Source organism: Podarcis tiliguerta (genome assembly GCF_965153285.1).
Source record: "Podarcis tiliguerta genome assembly, chromosome: 12".
Classification (NCBI taxonomy): Eukaryota; Metazoa; Chordata; class Lepidosauria; order Squamata; family Lacertidae; genus Podarcis; species Podarcis tiliguerta.
The window spans coordinates 1,466,117-1,484,016 of record NC_139545.1 but is presented as its reverse complement, the minus strand read 5'-3'; the positions used below and the strand labels follow the sequence as shown (position 1 = coordinate 1,484,016).

Genomic DNA, 17,900 nt, shown 5'->3' with positions numbered 1-17,900 from the left:
TGTGAATGACAGGGCATTTTATTATAGTAGCATAGCAGCAACAGTGGCATGACAACTCACTACGTGGCCTTACATTTGAGGTATTCAATATTTCCTGCCCTCTTCTTCCTCTCAGGTAGCAACCAATATGGGTCAATTTATGGCCATACGTCTGTGACAACAGGTAGCCTCTTGGATGACCACCACTGGCATTCTGTAGTGATAGAGCGCCATGGGAGGAACATCAACCTCACGCTTGATAGGCATCTGCAGCATTTCCGGATCAATGGGGAATTTGATTACCTGGATTTGGACTATGAGGTAAACAATTACATCTCTTACTCTCCGTACAAATAAACAAATGACACCCATCAGTATTCATTAAAATGCTTTGAAAATGGTCAACTGATTTGTGCCTCTTGTGCAGTTCAAAAGCCCATCATTTAATCTAGCGTTGGTTATCTCTCAATTCTCCCTTATTACTTAGCCCTGTTCTGCTATTACCACAAAGATGGCAAAAATGGCTTGGGGCATTTCTGTCTGTCGAAGCCCATTGCAACATCAGAGCAGATCAGTCGGTGCCATTGTGAGACGCAACATCAGGGAAGATGTCGTCGCTCAGTGGTGGAGCATCTGCAGGTCCAAGTTTCAGTCCCTGGCATCTCTCATTGTAAAAGGATCAGATAGTAGTTGATGGGGCAAACTTCTGCATGAGACCGCAGGGAGTCATTGTCAGTCAGAGTACAGTGTGCTGGGGTAGACTGACAAGTAGGCTAGAACATATGAAGAGCCCTGCTGGAACCAACCCCAGGTGCAGCTGGCCTGGCATCCTGTCTTCACAGTGGCCAGCCAGGTGCCTACGGAAATCCTACAAGCAAACCCTTCAACTGGCATCCAGATGCACACTGCCTCCAACAGTGGAGGTCATCACACAGCCATCATGGCCATAGTTACAATAAATGTATCCTCCTTCAATTTGCCTTATCCCTTTGTAACATTGTCAAAATTGGTAGCCCTGATTTAGTATAGGGCAGCTTCCTATGGCATGCAAAGAGGTCAAGGAGGAATCATAGAGTTGGAAGGAACCACATGGATAATCTAGTCCAACCCCCTGCAATGCAGCAATCTTTTGCCCAACTTGGGACTTCAACCCATAACCCTCAGATTCAAAGTCACTTGCTCTCCTGACTGAGCCCTTCTGCATTTTTGAGCCCTTCTACCGGTTGGAACCACCACTCTAGATTGAACAGTCCCTGGAAGATTCCATCATCTTAGCTTCCACTCCACATGCCACTAGTTCTCCAAACCTCCTCACATGCTGCCTGCCTCCATTCTGTAAGCCGACATATTCCTGTTGGGGGATTCTACAGGCTGGCACCCTGGTTCCATAACCGAGCCTTTGACGTTGCCTTCCATTTCCCCCTGGTGCTATCTCCTGCTCTAGGGCACTTCGCTCCCCCTGCCCCATAAGTCCTTGATGGTTGTGCTCCTAATGGAAAGGGAAAGGAAGGTAGCTTAGGAGTGCAATAGCAAGCATTTGTTCTAGTAAGGCTGTGTTTAGAAAAGAACTCACTCTGAAACTCACCTACAGGTGGTATCTAACACCAAGAAAACTAGCGCTAATATGCCCAGGAACCTCACCAAAATGCTGGAGAGGGTCACCTCCACAGGCACATACCTCCACATGTGGTGGGAGTGCCCCAAAATCCAACTATTATGGACAACAGCCATGTGAGAAATATGTAAAATAACTAAGCAAGTATTAGGCATCACCCTAGAATTGGCCCTACTAAACACCTTCCAAGACAACAATGCCCATTTACACCACAAAGCACTCATAACCCACCTACTTTCAGCAGCCAGAAACATCATAACCAGACACTGGAGAGACCTGTCAGGAGTAGGCATGGACCAATGGTACCAAATAGCATGGGAAACAGCCCTACTAGAAAAAATAACTAATAAACGGAAACTGACACGGGGACAAATAGACGAAGACGCCTTCACCCCGGTATGGCTCCCGTTTATCAGTACACAGCCCAACAAGACAATGACAATAATCCACCATCAGTATATAAATCAATATGGCTAACCTGATCCTAAACACCCACCCACCCCACTCACACATGAAAACAAAGATCACCACAGCCAGTCACAAACAAACAACCACACCCTAGGCCAACCCCAACCTCTCTCACCACCAAAGGAACACAAGTGAACAGCAGAGAACCTGCACGAGCAATGCTGACACCAAACCCTACATACATTAAGCAATATAGAAATATTGCCACCCGACCCCACCCATCTTTTCCCCCTCCACCCCTTTTCTTCCTAATGTCTTAACAAATGAAACTGATTTGTAAAAATGTTAAATGGAAAAAATACGAGAGACATTACATATACTTCTGTAAAACAAGAAAATCTTTAAGGAAAAAAAAAAGAATATTCAGTTCAATCTAAGCGGCATACCCTTTCTTGGGCAAAGATTATTTGGGTACCCTTTGAAACCCTGCCTGCCTACCACACCATTGTAAAGCTTCTGGCCCCAGAAAGCCCAATAAGGCTCCAGGCCTTAAGTTTGACAATCCACTTATATTTTTTATTTTGGAATTATAATATAATTAGAATGTCATGCATTGTATTGAGTTTGTTCATCCTTCTAAATCAGGGATGGCTACTTCCTGGCCTAGGGGTCTAATATACCACCAGATATATTCACTGCCCCACCCAAGACACCCAAGAGGTTTTTGCTGCAGAAGATCTAGTACTGAGGTGAATGGGAAAGCTTACAAATGCACCTTCCCCAGTCATCAAGTTGATCTTTGGATGAGTAGGGAGGGGTGGTGTGTTTCTGTGTGTGTGTGTGTGTATGCGCGCACGCACACACACACATACACACGTGCAGGAGTTTGGCTACACCCACTATTGGGTTGCTTCCCAGAACGAATGTGACCCTCAAGCAAAAAAAAAGGGGGGGGGAGGTGCCTCCACATTCTAAATAGTGTGTTGAATGTGCCCAACCTTTTAGACGTTTAGATTCTCTAGTCAACTTTGTGACCCTCAAGCAAAAAAAAAGGGGGGGGGAGGTGCCTCCACATTCTAAATAGTGTGTTGAATGTGCCCAACCTTTTAGACGTTTAGATTCTCTAGTCAACTTTACCTAGAATATTTAGATAATATCTGAGCTTGGCTCCAGTCTATTTCCAATGGAGATTATAGTAATCGGTAGGATGTGTAAAGCTTGCACAAGAACCCTCCCTGGTGGCTCCCAGTTGTATCACCCTGCTGATCCAGAAATTGGTGGAGCTGCTGCAGTTGCCTGCTGTAGGCAAGAGAACTCCACATCATGGACCATCACTAGATCAAATAATGTGTTCATAGGCTTGTTGTTGATTCATCTAGTTAAGTCTTCACAAATATGGGCAGCAGATAATAATAAAATCAATTCTGCACAGGTTTGGGTCACTTAACATTGCCTGTGGTTCTGTGTTTAAAACTAAACTTGTTAATAAAATGCAAGAGTTAATGGATTGTCACTCTATTTTGAAATGTTTCATGCTTCTTTTCAAAGATCACGTTTGGTGGCATGCCATTTTCTGGGAAACCAAGTTCAAACAGTAGAAAGAATTTCAAAGGTTGCATGGAGAGCATAATATATAATACCAATAATATCACAGATATGGCCAGGAGGAAGAAATTGGAGCCTTCTAATGTGGTGAGTACATCATTTTGTGATCATCTAAATTGAAACACAGCAGTTTATTTATATTTTTGTACGAATTTACAGCTCCCTTTGTATTACTGCCAGATTTCTTGAAATAACTCAGTGCACATGTGAAGGATTATGAGCTGCTTTAAAAGCAAATTCCATTCATTCCTTTAAATACAAACTAGACCCTTGAAATTTCTTCCTATCATGCAGGGAATTTTCTAGTGGCCTGAATGAATGCTGTTATGCCTCACAGTGGAGAAAGCATTTTCTAATAACATGTTTGTGCTTTTAAGAAGCTTAGGCAAAAGGAAACAAGCAACACATATTTTGCCCCCCCCCCCCCCATTGACCAATATTTTGAGATGTTATTCCAAATTTCAGTCTGGTATCTGAGTTTAGGAACTAACATCTTTTTTGAGGGGCACTTTTAAGCTATTTACATAATGACCCTTAACCAGCATTCTTCTCATAGTTGCCTATTATGGGCACCAATTTTACATGCTACCTTTTACCAGCTGCATGGTTGCTCTCATGCCACATTGGGCAATGTCAGGGGCTGACTTTGGTCTTTCAAATTTCCGTGGCACCTTGTGCAAGCCCAAAATTTGTTCCCGACGCCTCTTGCCCTCCGTTCTGCTCAATTCACTACGTCATAGTTGTGTCGCCCCACAGCACCCCCTGAGATTGGTGCCCAGTAGGGCAGAACCAGTCACACTGCCCTAAATCCACCTCTGGCAATGTTCGTATCTTCCTCTAAACTCCCCTGGAGGTGGTTGACCGCTATGTCTGGAGCTGCTAGGCAACTTTGGTATAGGCATTATGACATAATGCCATTTGCTGCAGATCCGCTCTTAAAAGGTTAATAACCTAGAGCAAGTGACTCCATTCTCCATTAGGTGCTAAGTCCATGGAAATGGATGTAGAATACAATTTCTCCGTTACTGATGGTATTTCATTTTCTTCTTATTTAACTCCACAGCAAGAGCTGTATAAGCAGTGTTAGTAATGCATGAGTGCTTCAGCAAGAAACTATTGTGAGCTGGCATAATTTGAGGGCTCACTTGATATCCAGTGCAAAGAGAGGCTATAAAAATTGCCATCTCCTTTGTTTCAAGCTGAGTTACTTCCATTGCCTTACCTCTAGGAAAACAAGATCAATTTTCTTCTAATTAAATCAGCATAGATTTTCATTTCTCCCCTCTCGCTCTCTTTGTTGCTGTTATTGCCCCATGGGATTAGTTTAGCATTAAAAAAAAGATTACGACGATATGCATTCTTTGAAGAATCTGAAAGGAAATGCTGCATTTTTTGTGGCTCCAAATATAGGATGGCCATGTAGGCCTCACCACAGCTCCACATACAATTTGCATATGCTGGTAAATATATATAGATACAAATTTAGAAACAGCTGCCATAAGGCTCACCATAGTCTGGAAGACTGTGACCATGCAACCTGTCTTGATGTTCAGATGGGCACCACTCAAATGATGCTTTATCTTTAAAGTGGATTTGGCCAAGACAGCCCTCCAGATATAGGATGCCTTCAAATAGAGGACTGCCTCCTATGAAGGAAGACCCATGGGCACCCTGTCCAAATGCATGCTATGTCCAGAAGAGAGCGCAATGGAGATGCTTCCTCTAACCCATCACCATGTATTAAAAAGAATGGCATGACCTGCTCATGGCATTGCATCTTTGGCCACAACGTCCACAGCATTAGCTGCAACACTAAACTCAGGGATGAATATGTGTGAACAGTTTTCCTAGAACTTCCTACTACATGCCTGTACTCCATCCATGACTATTCCTCTCCACTTTCACCACAGGGTTTTTTTTAACTGAGCAAGACCACACTCCTTCAAAAATGTCCTGACACCTTCTTGCATAAAGAATGAAGCGGGCAGGTCAGCCCTGAGGGATCTTCATTTTAAAATAAAAAATAAAAAACCCTTCCATTATTTCATTGTTTGTAAAATGGGAATAAATTTCATTTCCTTTCCACATTTCTCTGTACCTTATCATGGGTACCTGGCTTATAACTTTGAAAGAGGCATGTGTAGATCCAATAGTGTAGACAGATTTTCTGCTCATATTAATTTTTCCAATTTTCTGTAAGAGGAAGGAGGACCATGATGGACAGAGCAGAGGAAAGAAGCAAAATTAAGGCAAGAGGCAGCTATGGTACAGAGGGCAAGGAATGGGCTGGGAATGAGAAAATAAAAGGAGATGATTAAGGGGCCATGCTTATTAATGTCGGGTGTATTGGTGGAATTTTCTGGATCATCGTAGAAATGCTAACTAGATGTGGGCTCCTACTGACTCCTACTGCTTTCAGCCTACATTAGTCCTCGTCCATGCACATGGGGGGGGGAGACAGGGGTAGGGAACATTATGGCCTTGTGGGACTACCTACCTGCCAATCTTCTGACATCATAATGGTTTCAGGTCAGGGGTGTAGAATGGGAGGCGGTGGGGGCAGTCTGCCCCAGGTGTCATCCCAGAGGGGGGGTGACAAAAAGGCACATCATGGGGGGCTTGCCCCCCCCCGCACAGCTCTCCCTGCCCCCCCAGGTGCACAGTGTGGCTGCCGCTCCGGGCTTCCATGCAGCTAACTCTGCCACTGTGTCAGGTGACTGACGGTTGATCCCATCTGCCCCTCAAAGCTGGCCCATGGGGGTGAGAGTGACCACGCAGGACTGGACTCCCCACACAACAGCTGATGCGCAGAGTTCACTCCTGCGTTGTGGAGTGGTTGAGTGTGCCTGCCAGCTGCCCTTTGGGAACTAGCTTGCGCCCCCGAATCAAGCAAGATTGACCTCCCTGTGCACCATTTGATGCGCAGGGAGTTCAATCTTGCTTTCCAGTTGCAGGATCTATGCGCACCGCTACTTGTTCCACACCTGACATCACATGTGGCATCAGGGATTGGGCCAGTGGGTGTGGTTTTGGGAGAACGTCCTTGTGGGCCAAATGGGAAGGTCCTGGTGGGCCAAATTAGCCACAGGTCAGAAGTTCCCCACCCTTACGTACAGGACTATTGCAAAGATTGCAAATAAATACTGCATGTGTAGCACTCTGAACTCTTGAAATTGCCAAGCACACACACACATGCAATATATGTTATTTTACTTTGCATTCCAAGGTTGTTACTAAATTTTGAAATTAGGAGCAAGTTTAGATTGCTTGCGCACAAGGAATCCTGTGGGAAGTGAGCAGAGTTTATACATTTCTCAAGGATGTTCAGTAACTTTCATACATCCCTCAGTAGATCAACATGCTCTCTTTTGAACATTGTTTTACTGGATTCAGGAGGAAATTTTAAGGTCTCTAAAAACTGGGTTTTTTAAGAAATATGTCACTTTTCTCACGTTGTGTTTGTTTTTGGTGTGTGTGTGTTACTGTTTTTGCTTCTGTTTTTGTTTTTAATAGGGGAATTTAAGCTTCTCATGCGTGGAGCCCCATACAGTGCCCGTCTTTTTCAATGCTACCAGTTTCCTGGAAGTGCCTGGTCGTCCAAATCAGGACATGTTTTCAGTCAGCTTTCAATTTCGGACTTGGAATCCCAATGGACTTCTGCTGTTCAGCAATTTTGCTGAAGGACTGGGCACCATAGAGATTGACCTAATAGAAGGCAAAGTCAGTGTCCATATCAATGTCACTGGAGTCAAGAAAAGTCAAATAGACATATCTTCAGGTGAGCTCCATAAACTCAAGATACTGGTTTTCTTAAATTCCAGTCATTTTGCTTTTGCAATTTGGAGCTATTTCTCCATGTGGATTTGTGCTGTAAGGAGACACTGCTTTGGTTGTGGTGGACAAACTGCAATTTTGCATTTGAATTAACGGGGGTTTTTTGTCTATAAGACGCCCCCATGTATAAGACACCCCCTATTTTGGGGGACTCTGATTTAAGAAAATAGGGGGAGATGGCACCGTGTATAAGACACCCCCTAATTTTTGACATTTTTTAAAAGGGAAAAAAACCGTGTCTTATACACGGAAAAATATGGTAGCTGGTCGCAAAGGCCTCAGTGCTACTGCAGTTGGAAGAAAACTGCTAGGAGAATTCTGAAGTGGATGCATTATTTACTAAAATTGGAATTCATATGTTACCTGAATTTAGTATCCTGTATCAGAAACACTGCAGTGCAGAAGAGGAGCGATAGAAATTGATTCCTCCCTGGCCCTAGAGGGGTGTGTGAGTTTGTGTGCTTTATATGTTATTCTGAAGTGAGAAGCTTCAGGGCAACAGCAATTGTTGCCATTATTAATGCATTTATAATGCAATATTGATGTACGTACTGCCTTATAGAGTAACGGAACCAAATGCTAAGCAGACAGCTGCTCCATGGAGCTTACATTGTAAATTTTGACATTGGAGAAGACCACAGTGTGAGAGAAGGAATGACGGGAGACATTTTATTTAACATTTTCTAAATACAATAAACAACAATATAATGGAGCAGAGGAGGAGTAGAGATCGCTCACCAGCTCCCCAAGGACTATGAAACTGCTTAAGAAGAAAAAATAGCATTTCTTTCCTCTGTTAGTTCAGCAAAATGGGATAGCAGTTTCACCTGTAGATCAGCACAAGATCAGTTTAAGTTTGGTGCTGGGGAGGCAGAGTATCAGATCTTTTGATATGCTTTATACCAGGCATAGGCAAACTCGGCCCTCCAGATGTTTTGAGACTACAATTCCCATCATCCCTGACCACTGGTCCTGTTAGCTAGGGATGGTGGGAGTTGTAGTTCCAAAACATCTGGAGTGCTGAGTTTGCCTATGCCTGCTTTATACATTTCTCATCTTGGTAGCTGTTATTTGCCAGGAGCTTGAGAGACAGAATCATGACTTGTCTTGGCCAATGTGACCATCCATAGGGAAGCACTTTTTAGTCCCACTTCAATGGGATCACTGCTGGCTGTGAGGGTGAAGGTCCTCTGCGCAGGGAAGCGGGTGACTTGGGCAGCAGGGTGCTCATTTTACTAACGGCTTGGTATTATTTATTTGTTTATTTGCCCCACCCTTTTCCCTGATGGGAGTGTTTAAAGTCTCTCTCTCTCTCTCTCTCCTCTCTCTCTCCTCTCTCTCTCTCGTCTCATTCATCACCATCGCGCTTCCAGTTCTAGATGTATTTTGAGTGTAGAGATAATATTGTTGTACACAGCTTATTCACTTCAAAGCCACTTGGGGGAAGGACAATACAGTGGTACCTCGGGTTACAGATGCTTCAGGTTACAGACTCCGCTAACCCAGAAATAATACCTTGGGTTAAGAACTTTGTTTCAGGATGAGAACAGAAATCCTGCAGCGGCCGCATGACAGCAGTGGGAGGCCCCATTAGCTAAAGTGGTGCTTCAGGTTAAGAACGGACCTCCGGAATGAATTAAGTTCTTAACCCGAGGTGCCACTGTAAGGAGGAATGCTTTTATCTGGGGAAGAATCCCGTTCTCAGATAAAGAGTTTCCCACTCCTTTGCCCATCATTGTTGTTTGCAGAATGGCAAGAGGCTAATGCTGATAACATTTTCATCAGGAAGACAGTGGTGCATGCGATTCCTTTACATTAATATTATGTCTTATATTTTCACTTACTGGAGGATTGTTTGAATGGACACATGCAAAGCAGACAGGAGTCCCGTGATTTTTAAACCTCGAATAAACCAGAACAGTTGTGAACTAAGAAGTGGGGTCAGCACAAACTGGTGTGCTGCTCAAACACAGGGGCAGTTTTAAAGCTTTTATTTGGAATGGCAGCCACTCTACCTCACCATGGGTCCCTTGATAGTAGCACCTTCTGACACACGAGGAGCCTGTTACCAGAAAGAAAATTGGGTGGTAACTTCTACTCAGAATAGGCCCACTGAAATTTATGAGCACAACTAATTTAGGTCTATTAATATCCCCAGGTCCATTCTGTGTAAAACCTCACTGAATGCCACCCATTGTTCCTTCCCCATGTGAGAATAGGTGCTTTCTCATATGGAAAGGAGATGCTGAACTCAGCCAAAGATGCTTTAGCAATTTAATGTTTTATGCCCAAGATCTTAAACATGAAGTAATTGTTTTAAAAATACATTCAGTAATTACATTTCTTCCTGTTGAAACAATACATACTTTTCTTGTGACAGGGGTACGTAAAAATTAAAATAAATTGGTAAAATAAGGGCATGAGCAAGCCCTTAATTTAATCATATTTAATTCTGATTAATAACTGGAATGTTTTTTAATTGGGAGAGGCTACACAATTTTGAATTTTTTATTAGAGTCCAAGCCCATGCATCTTCCAGAAGACGGGCAAAATGTTTCTCATCAAACTATCCTGTCGATGGTGTCCATGGAAGATGTGAAGTAGCTGACATATTCTTAACTTGCCAGAGCCTTTGAGAGAGGGCAGACTTTGCCTTTGGTGCACTGACCTGGCATGTTAGTTTCTCAGCCAATTCTCAGACCACACTCTGTTACACCAAGAATCAATGCTCAGCCCAATGCCAGTTTTCCAGCTTCTGGCTATCTCTGTGTTCTTTATATAACACATGGTAATGATTTACTGAATGTATAAATTGTTCAGGTGGTGGTAGAAACCCACTTAACAGGCACAGGAAAATGTGGTGCGACCTTTTAGAGTAACCAGATGAGATTTTGTTGTCTAGCAGGACAGGTGTCTGTGATTTCGATGGGACAAGCTGTTTGTTATTTACTGCTGTGGCAATTGTTTATATACTTGTTCTTTTTTATTATTAAAAAAGAGGGGGGACACAGAGTCATTGTTGAGTTGTTATGAGCCCCCATTCTCCGAATAAAGCGACAATTCCCAGAGTTCCAACATGGACATTGTAGTGGCTCTAGGGGTTGCTCGTGCGTAAGCCGGTGCAAACACCTGGGTGGGTTGCCTGAGTGAACCTTTTCTGTCCGGACAGCCACTCACCCGTGGCTGTCTCAATCGCTGGCAGAATCTGTCAGTGGGCGTTTCTTAAACTTCTTCCAGCAAAGAAGCTCTTTGACGCCTAGTCTTCTCCTACTCTCTCTGCGCGAAAGCCTTCTGCGCAAGGAGGGCATAGGCAGCGGAGGACCTCTACTCTCCCTGCTTGTCCCCGGCAAGGAGTCATGGACCGCCTCACCGCTTCGCCCATCTGCCCCCCTTCTCCACTGGTGCTACGCTGATTCTCTTCCCCAGAAGATGGGCTGCCTCTCCCAATCCCGGGACGCTCTCTGGAATCCCTCTGGATTTTGCTCTCTCCCTCCGGCACTGATGGCAGTTCCCTGACAGACATGGTTTGGTGTTTTTTTTTTTGGGGGGGGGGTTGTACATACAACGCCCCTTTGTACATATGATTATATGGGGAATTACATGCGGTCGGTTCCTGCTATTCTTAAAATTGCCTTTGCCTAGTGTCACAGAGGTACTAGGTTTGGAAGCTTCTCCAAGCTCCTTTGCAGTGTTAAAGTAAGAAAAAAGGGAGACCAAGCCTGTGGGTCCCTTCATCTGTGTTGATTTGTGTGAGGTATTTTGTGACTGTTTCAATGCACTGATTTTTTTTTAGAATTTCCCCAGAATTATCCTAATAAAAAAATCTGCACATACAAAGAGTAGGGTGCACTTGAAAAGCTCCTCCTGTGGCTGGCCTGGGAGGGCCCTTCATCTCCGTCTCCTCCCTCATGGATGAGGATAAAGGAAGAGCACTGCGTAGACCACACTGAGCTCCTTGGAGGGAGCGAGGAATAAAAATGCAAATAACCGTTTTTCAGGAGTAGAAAATGTCTCCACCCTGTTCAGTTTTCTTATTGAAAAGGAATTCTCACAGGCCATAGTGAATATTCTGAGGGTTTGCTAATACAGAGTGTAAATCCCAAGGATGAGACGTTGTGCTTTAGTCCTTAGCAGCTTACCAGATTTGTTTTTCCAACTTCTAAAACCTCCCACTATTAAATTTATTTCTTGTGCTTGAAGCCTTTCAAACCTTCTCATCTTCCCTTAGTGAAAGTCTCATTCTAGTTTATGCTGTCAATCATTAACTTATTTAAACTTGGGATGTGGCATCTTTGTCACTTTGATTTACAGTAGATAAATCTGCTTTCTGCCTACTGTGCGTTTCTTGGTGCTTCCCATGCCTCAAGAGCCAGTGTGGTGTAATGGTTAAGAGCAGTGGACTTGTAATCTGGGGAACTGGGTTCACATCTCCGCTCCTCCACAAGCAGCTGCTGAGTGACCTTGGGCCAATCACACTTCTCTGAAGTCTCTCAGCCCCACTCACCTCACAGAGTGTTTGTTGTGGGGGAGGAAGGGAAAGGAGAATGTTAGCCACTTTGAGACTCCTTCGGGTAGTAATAAAGCGGGATATCAAGTCCAAACTCTTCCCCCCTTCTTCTTCTTCTTCTTCTTCTTCTTCTTCTTCTTCTTCTTCTTCTTCTCCTCCTCCTCCTCCTTCTCCTTCTCCTTCTTCTTCTTCTTCTTCTCCTCCACATTTCATTGGATGCCACTCATTTGCATTTAAGACCACAAATTTAAGATAATTGAATTGAAAGACTAAAAATTCACGGTACTGCTCAAACTATATTATCTAATGGAAATGGGTGGAAAACATTTTCACTTGCATTATTAAGAGGCAGCCTAGTTGGGAGGCTAAATTTATGGGGACGTGTCTGGCCTGCTGCCTTCACACACACAAGTTGAGAATTCAGCTTCTATCTGTTGGTGACTGCTGTCAGGAAATTAAAAGACGCCTGCTTCTTGGGAGAAAAGCAATGACAAACCTAGACAGCATCTTAAAAAGCAGAGACATCACCTTGCCAACAAAGGTCCGTATAGTTAAAGCCATGGTTTTCCCAGTAGTGATGTATGGAAGTGAGAGCTGGACCATAAAGAAGGCTGATCGCCGAAGAATTGATGCTTTTGAATTATGGTGCTGGAGGAGACTCTTGAGAGTCCCATGGACTGAAAGAAGACCAAACCTATCCATTCTTAAGGGAATCAGCCCTGAGTGCTCACTGGACGGACAGATCGTGAAGCTGAGGCTCCAATACTTTGGCCACCTCATGAGAAGAGAAGACTCCCTGGAAAAGACCCTGATGTTGGGAAAGACGGAGGGCACAAGGAGAAGGGGATGACAGAGGACAAGATGGTTGGACAGTGTTCTTGACGCTACCAGCATGAGTTTGACCAAAGTGCTGGAGGCAGTGGAAGACAGGAGTGTCTGGCGTGCTCTGGTCCATGGGGTCACAAAGAGTTGGACATGACTAAACTAAACAACAACAACCTGTTGGTGAGATCCAAGAGAGATGACCCTCTTGCTGCTTCTTCCACTTTCTGGGAAATGAAATTGTCAGCAAGGCAGTTAAGGAATTTGTTGGACCTTACATTCTTGGCAAAGCTTGAGTTCCCACACATATCTGGGTAGCTGAAGTCTCCCATGACTGCTATATCTGTCCTTTTGAGTGCTTGGCAATATGCTAGGAAGGTATCCTCCCTGATTTGTTTGGAGAGAAACTATGAGCCTGGGTTCAGACAACATAGCAAGCTAAACTCTGCTTATTTAATGTGTAACAGGAGCAAGAGAAGAGTCATCCAACACAATGTTCGTTCATATTAAACCATAGTTCATTTTAAACTATAGTTTTATGTGATGTGCAAATGAGGTGAACTTCTCAAGCAATCCACATCTCCATCCCCACTTCCTTTGTAGCTTCCTTTAGTTGTGACTTTCAATGCACTGCAAATCCATAAAAAATCCTGAATTTTGTTGGGTATATGTTAAGCTCCTACAGTAATGGTGAATAGGGCTTGTTTGGGTATAGTTGTTACCAGGACAATATTGTATCTGTGACTATATTCTTAGAAAGGTGAATTAGAACCATAGGTCTCACAAGTAGTTAAGTAACTTTCAAAAGCAATGGCTTTGTTAAAAATAAAGAAGCTGCATAGCTTGAATTAAATGGTGAAATTGGGATTATTTGTGAACCAGCTTCTATTACAGGAACAAAAGTGTAGCACATTGAAATGATAATTGTGTTGTTGATTTTTAAAAAAATAAAAGCTCTTTGAAGGTTGTTTGCATTTGTGTAGACTGCTGTTAACTTTGCCCTTTAAATTCCATCAATTCCCATAATAATGGAATATTGATGGAACTGATGAACAGCTCCAAAAGAGACTTCTTAAATCAGTCCTATATTTGTAAAATTGTGGCTACATAATGCTGAAAATTTACTTCTAATGCACTTTTATTAATGGAATCATAGAACCATAGAGTTGGAAGGGACCCCAAGGGGTATCTGATACAACCCCCTGCTATGCAGCTAAAGCATCCATCCAGTGGCCATCCAACCTCTGCTTAAAAACCCCTAAGAAAGGAGAGTCCACAACCTCCCGAGGGAAACCGTTCAACTGTCGAACTGCTTTTAGTGTCAGGAGGTTTTTCCTTATGTTTTGTTGTAATCTCCTTTCTTGTAACCTGAAGCCATTAGATTCACTCCCCCAGAGCAGGAGAAAACAAGCCCTTAAGATATTTGAAAATGGCTATCATATCTCCTTTCAGTCTCCTCTTTTCCAGGCTAAACATACCCAGCTCCTTCAGGAGCTCCTTGTAAGGCTTAGATTCCAGACCCTGGATCATCTTGGTTTCCCTCCTCTGCACACATTCCAGCTTGTCAATATCTATCTTCAATTGTGGTGCCCAGAATTGGACACAGTATTCCAAGTGTGGTCTGGCTAAGACACAATAGAGTGGTACTATTGCTTCCCTTGATCTGGACACTAGACTTCTGTTGATGCAGCCTAGAATAGCATTGGATTTTTTTATAAAGACGTTGAACAACAATGGGCCCCATTCCAGAACCCTGGAGCACCCCACTTGTCCCCTTTTTTTCAGGATGACGAGGAACTCTTAATGAGTACTCTTTGTGTTCAGTCAGTCAACCAGCTACAAATCCACTTAACAGTTACCTCATTCAACCCACATTTTACCAGCTTCCTCACAAGAATATCATGGGGAACTTTTTCAAAAGCCTTACTGAAATCACGATACACTATGTCCACAGCATCCCCCTGATCCACCAAGCATGTAATTCCATTAAAAAGAGAAATCAGATTCATCTAGCACTACTTATTTTTGAGAAACCCATTCTGGGTCTTAGTAATCAGAACATCCTTTTCTGAATTATCTGTCCAAGGACCTTCTCTGGTATCGAAGTCAAGCTCACCGGTTTGTAGTCTTCCTTTTCCTCCCTTTTTAAGATGGGGACAACATTTGTCTGCAGGGGCCTCACCTGTTCCCCAAGAATTCATAAGATTATAGACAGAGGCTCTGAGATTACATCCACAAGTTCCTTTAGTACCCTTGAAAGCAGCTGATCTGGCCCTGGAGATTCGAATTCATTTAAAGTAGCTAGGTGTTTCCTTACCACCTCTTTTCCTATCTTGGGCTGCAGCTCCCTCCTTACACCATTTATTCTCTTATCACCAGGCTGGGCATCACTTTGGGGTGAAGACCAAGGCAAAGTAGGTGTCGAGCAGTTCTACTTTCTCCCTGTCACCCAATAGCACTTCTCTGTCTTCTTCACACTGTGGTCTGCGTTCAACCTGGGGATCACAACTTGTTCATGTTTGGTGTGAAATGGTGTGCATAAAAACATGGCTTCTCCAGATCAGGCTATTTGTTCATCTAGCCCAGGGTTGCAGTATCTCTCCAGAATCTTAGGCACAGATCTCTGTTGCCAGATCTTATTTTGAAAACTGGAGATGTTGGGGATTTAAGCAGGGACCTTTTGCATGCATACAATGTTCTTTGCCATTAAGCTGTGGTTCATCCCTATGCTTTCATGCCCCTCCTATAGAAGACAATTGTCATATATTTGATATGACTCTCATTTTGCCTACTCCAACTTTACAAGCACTGCCGCAGAAAGCTACATGAGCTTCTTCTGCCCATCCTCTGGGTCTCATCCTGCCTTAGGGAGAATGCTCATCTCCCTGCAGTGGAAGAGTGAGCTACCCCCCTCCAGCAATCCTAGGAAGTGTGTAGAGAGGAAGCACTGGCCATCTTTGGGGAGCATCTGAAGCATCCCATGGTTAGTTACCCCACAGTGAACCATTTGCAGTTTGCGAGCTGAAAATAGAATCCATTGCTGTATGAATGCAATGCAGCTGTTGTGTAGGTGGAACAATTTGGGCATGGCTATTCCCCCTCCTCCTGTCACTCTGTGTAGCTACTCAGAATTACAGTGTGGCCTTTGGCAGCTTGGCATTTTCAAATGACATTAATAGAGTTAAAAGTAAACTTTTATCCTGATTCCTCCTTGAAAGAGCATCACCTTTCTGCTGCATTGTGTTTGCTTTCTGTGCAGTTGACAGAACGAGGAGCCAAAATAGGCCTGCGGAGAAAACAAAGACTCTAGCCTGTTATGTTGGTCTTCAAAAAGATAGTGATTCTTTGTCCTTCTTCCAGACCTCCTTGCACATCTCACCATTTCATTTTGAGATGCTACTGAAACAGCAGTGTAGATTAACTGAGGTAAAACAGAGAGCCGCAGCTTCTCTGGGTTTCAAAAGCAGATCTGCACAATTGATACTGTCTTGAGGAAGTTTGCTCACTAACTATGTATTTGGTAAGCAGCTAAATTGCCTCACTCTGGAAACGGCCTCTATAAAAATGCACTTTATTTTAATATCAGAAAGTTGTTGATAAACAAGAACTGCAGTAGGTACGGATCTGGCATATTCTGCTGTGAGAATATTTACTTGCCCAAGACAAAAGAAAGCCAGCCAAAGTTTCTGTGCTGGTTTTAGATGTGCAACTTCTGCAGCCCCCATTCTTTTAAATGTTGCAGAATGTGTGCCCTGCCCTCTACTCAGAATACTGAAAATGCTCATCAAATTCTTACTGTGATGTGTTATGACTTACAACAGTTCCAAGCTTGTTTTTTTACATTAACCTCTTAATACTACCTTAACCTCTGATTTGCTGCCCATAATGTAGTCAACTTATGCATTAAAACAGACTTCCAGTTTGTGCCTTTAATCTGTTCTACATCAAGAGCCAATCCATGGCCCCCTTAAATGCACAGAATTTATAAACTTTCCTCCATAAAAGGAAATTTCTGTTAACTTTCCTTTTCTAATTTAAACAGTATATGCAAGCTAGACTGAAGATCACCTCATTATGAGGTTAGTCCTGAATTTTACTGTGCCAGCATAAATGGACACAGAGCCTGTCAGTGTATGAATATATAAAGGTATTTTTGAATGACATGAAGAGACGCTTTGGGGAAAGAAGCTTCAAAGCTGGTTCCAGCCAACTATAAGCCCTAGGAGCAAAGTGGCAAAGAAGTGGGAGAGGATTTCTGAAATGATATAAGGTAGATTAGAGAATACAGATGATGGCTTGAATTTCAGAATATTTCCCTATGATGAAAACTCTGTAAGTAGAAAATAAGCCTAGTAGGCTAGGCTAGAAACATTTCTCCTGAGATGATAGTTACATGCTTGCAGGGAGGTCCCCCCCCCCACCATAGACTTCCAAAAATGGTGTCCCCACCTGCTGCCTGAAATGATATAGGCTGTTATGTGACCCCCCCACCCCCCGATTCTTTGCCACAGCTCCTCTTCACAAAAGCCAGTTATTTAGGCTCTAAGAGAGAAGCCAAGGACAAACCCTTTGCTCTGATTTCCCCACATTCATTTTCTTGAATGCTGGAGTTCATCATTCTATGGGCATTATTTTCTCCCAAATCCACTGCATTTGCAGCCAAATGGCATTTACAGCAGAGTGCCCAAACAATAAGTTCTCTGACAGTTTTCCATATCTGATTCCAAGTCGGTCAGTGAGCTTGTTCTGTCATTTGTGTTATCAAAGGAACCTTCCTGAAGAAGCTGGGCTCTGAAGAAGGAAGAAGCTGAGGCCTGTGCTCCAGTTGTCCTGGGGTGCTCGCTCTTTCTTTCTCTCCCTCCCTCCCTGCTTTAGAAAGACATTAAAAGCCAGTCTGGCCAGTCACATATTGGCCATGTGGCAGTCTTGGCTAACTCTGAAGTTGAAGGAGAAGGTCTGCTTCTGAGCCATTCAGGAGACTTTCAAAAGATCTAGCTGTCAAGAGCTCTTCCCTTAACAAAAGTTGCACTTCCAAGTTTGCAGCCTTTGTCCAAATTCCAGTCTTACAGCCATATCCTCGTTCTTCTTGCTTCCACTGCACCACCTAGACATGGTTTTCCAGTGATCCCA

The 17,900-nt window shown here is 43.5% G+C and overlaps 1 protein-coding gene across 1 annotated transcript in view; it reads left to right on the top strand.

The window, feature by feature from the left end:
* Positions 1-17,900, top strand: part of CNTNAP2 (contactin associated protein 2) — a 965,530-nt gene that overhangs the window by 505,993 nt on the left and 441,637 nt on the right. Inside the window, exons 6-8 of the mRNA XM_083407007.1 lie at positions 116-300; positions 3,551-3,694; positions 7,121-7,385. Of these exons, the coding sequence (XP_083263133.1) occupies positions 116-300; positions 3,551-3,694; positions 7,121-7,385 (594 nt within the window). The remainder of the gene's footprint in view (positions 1-115; positions 301-3,550; positions 3,695-7,120; positions 7,386-17,900) is intronic.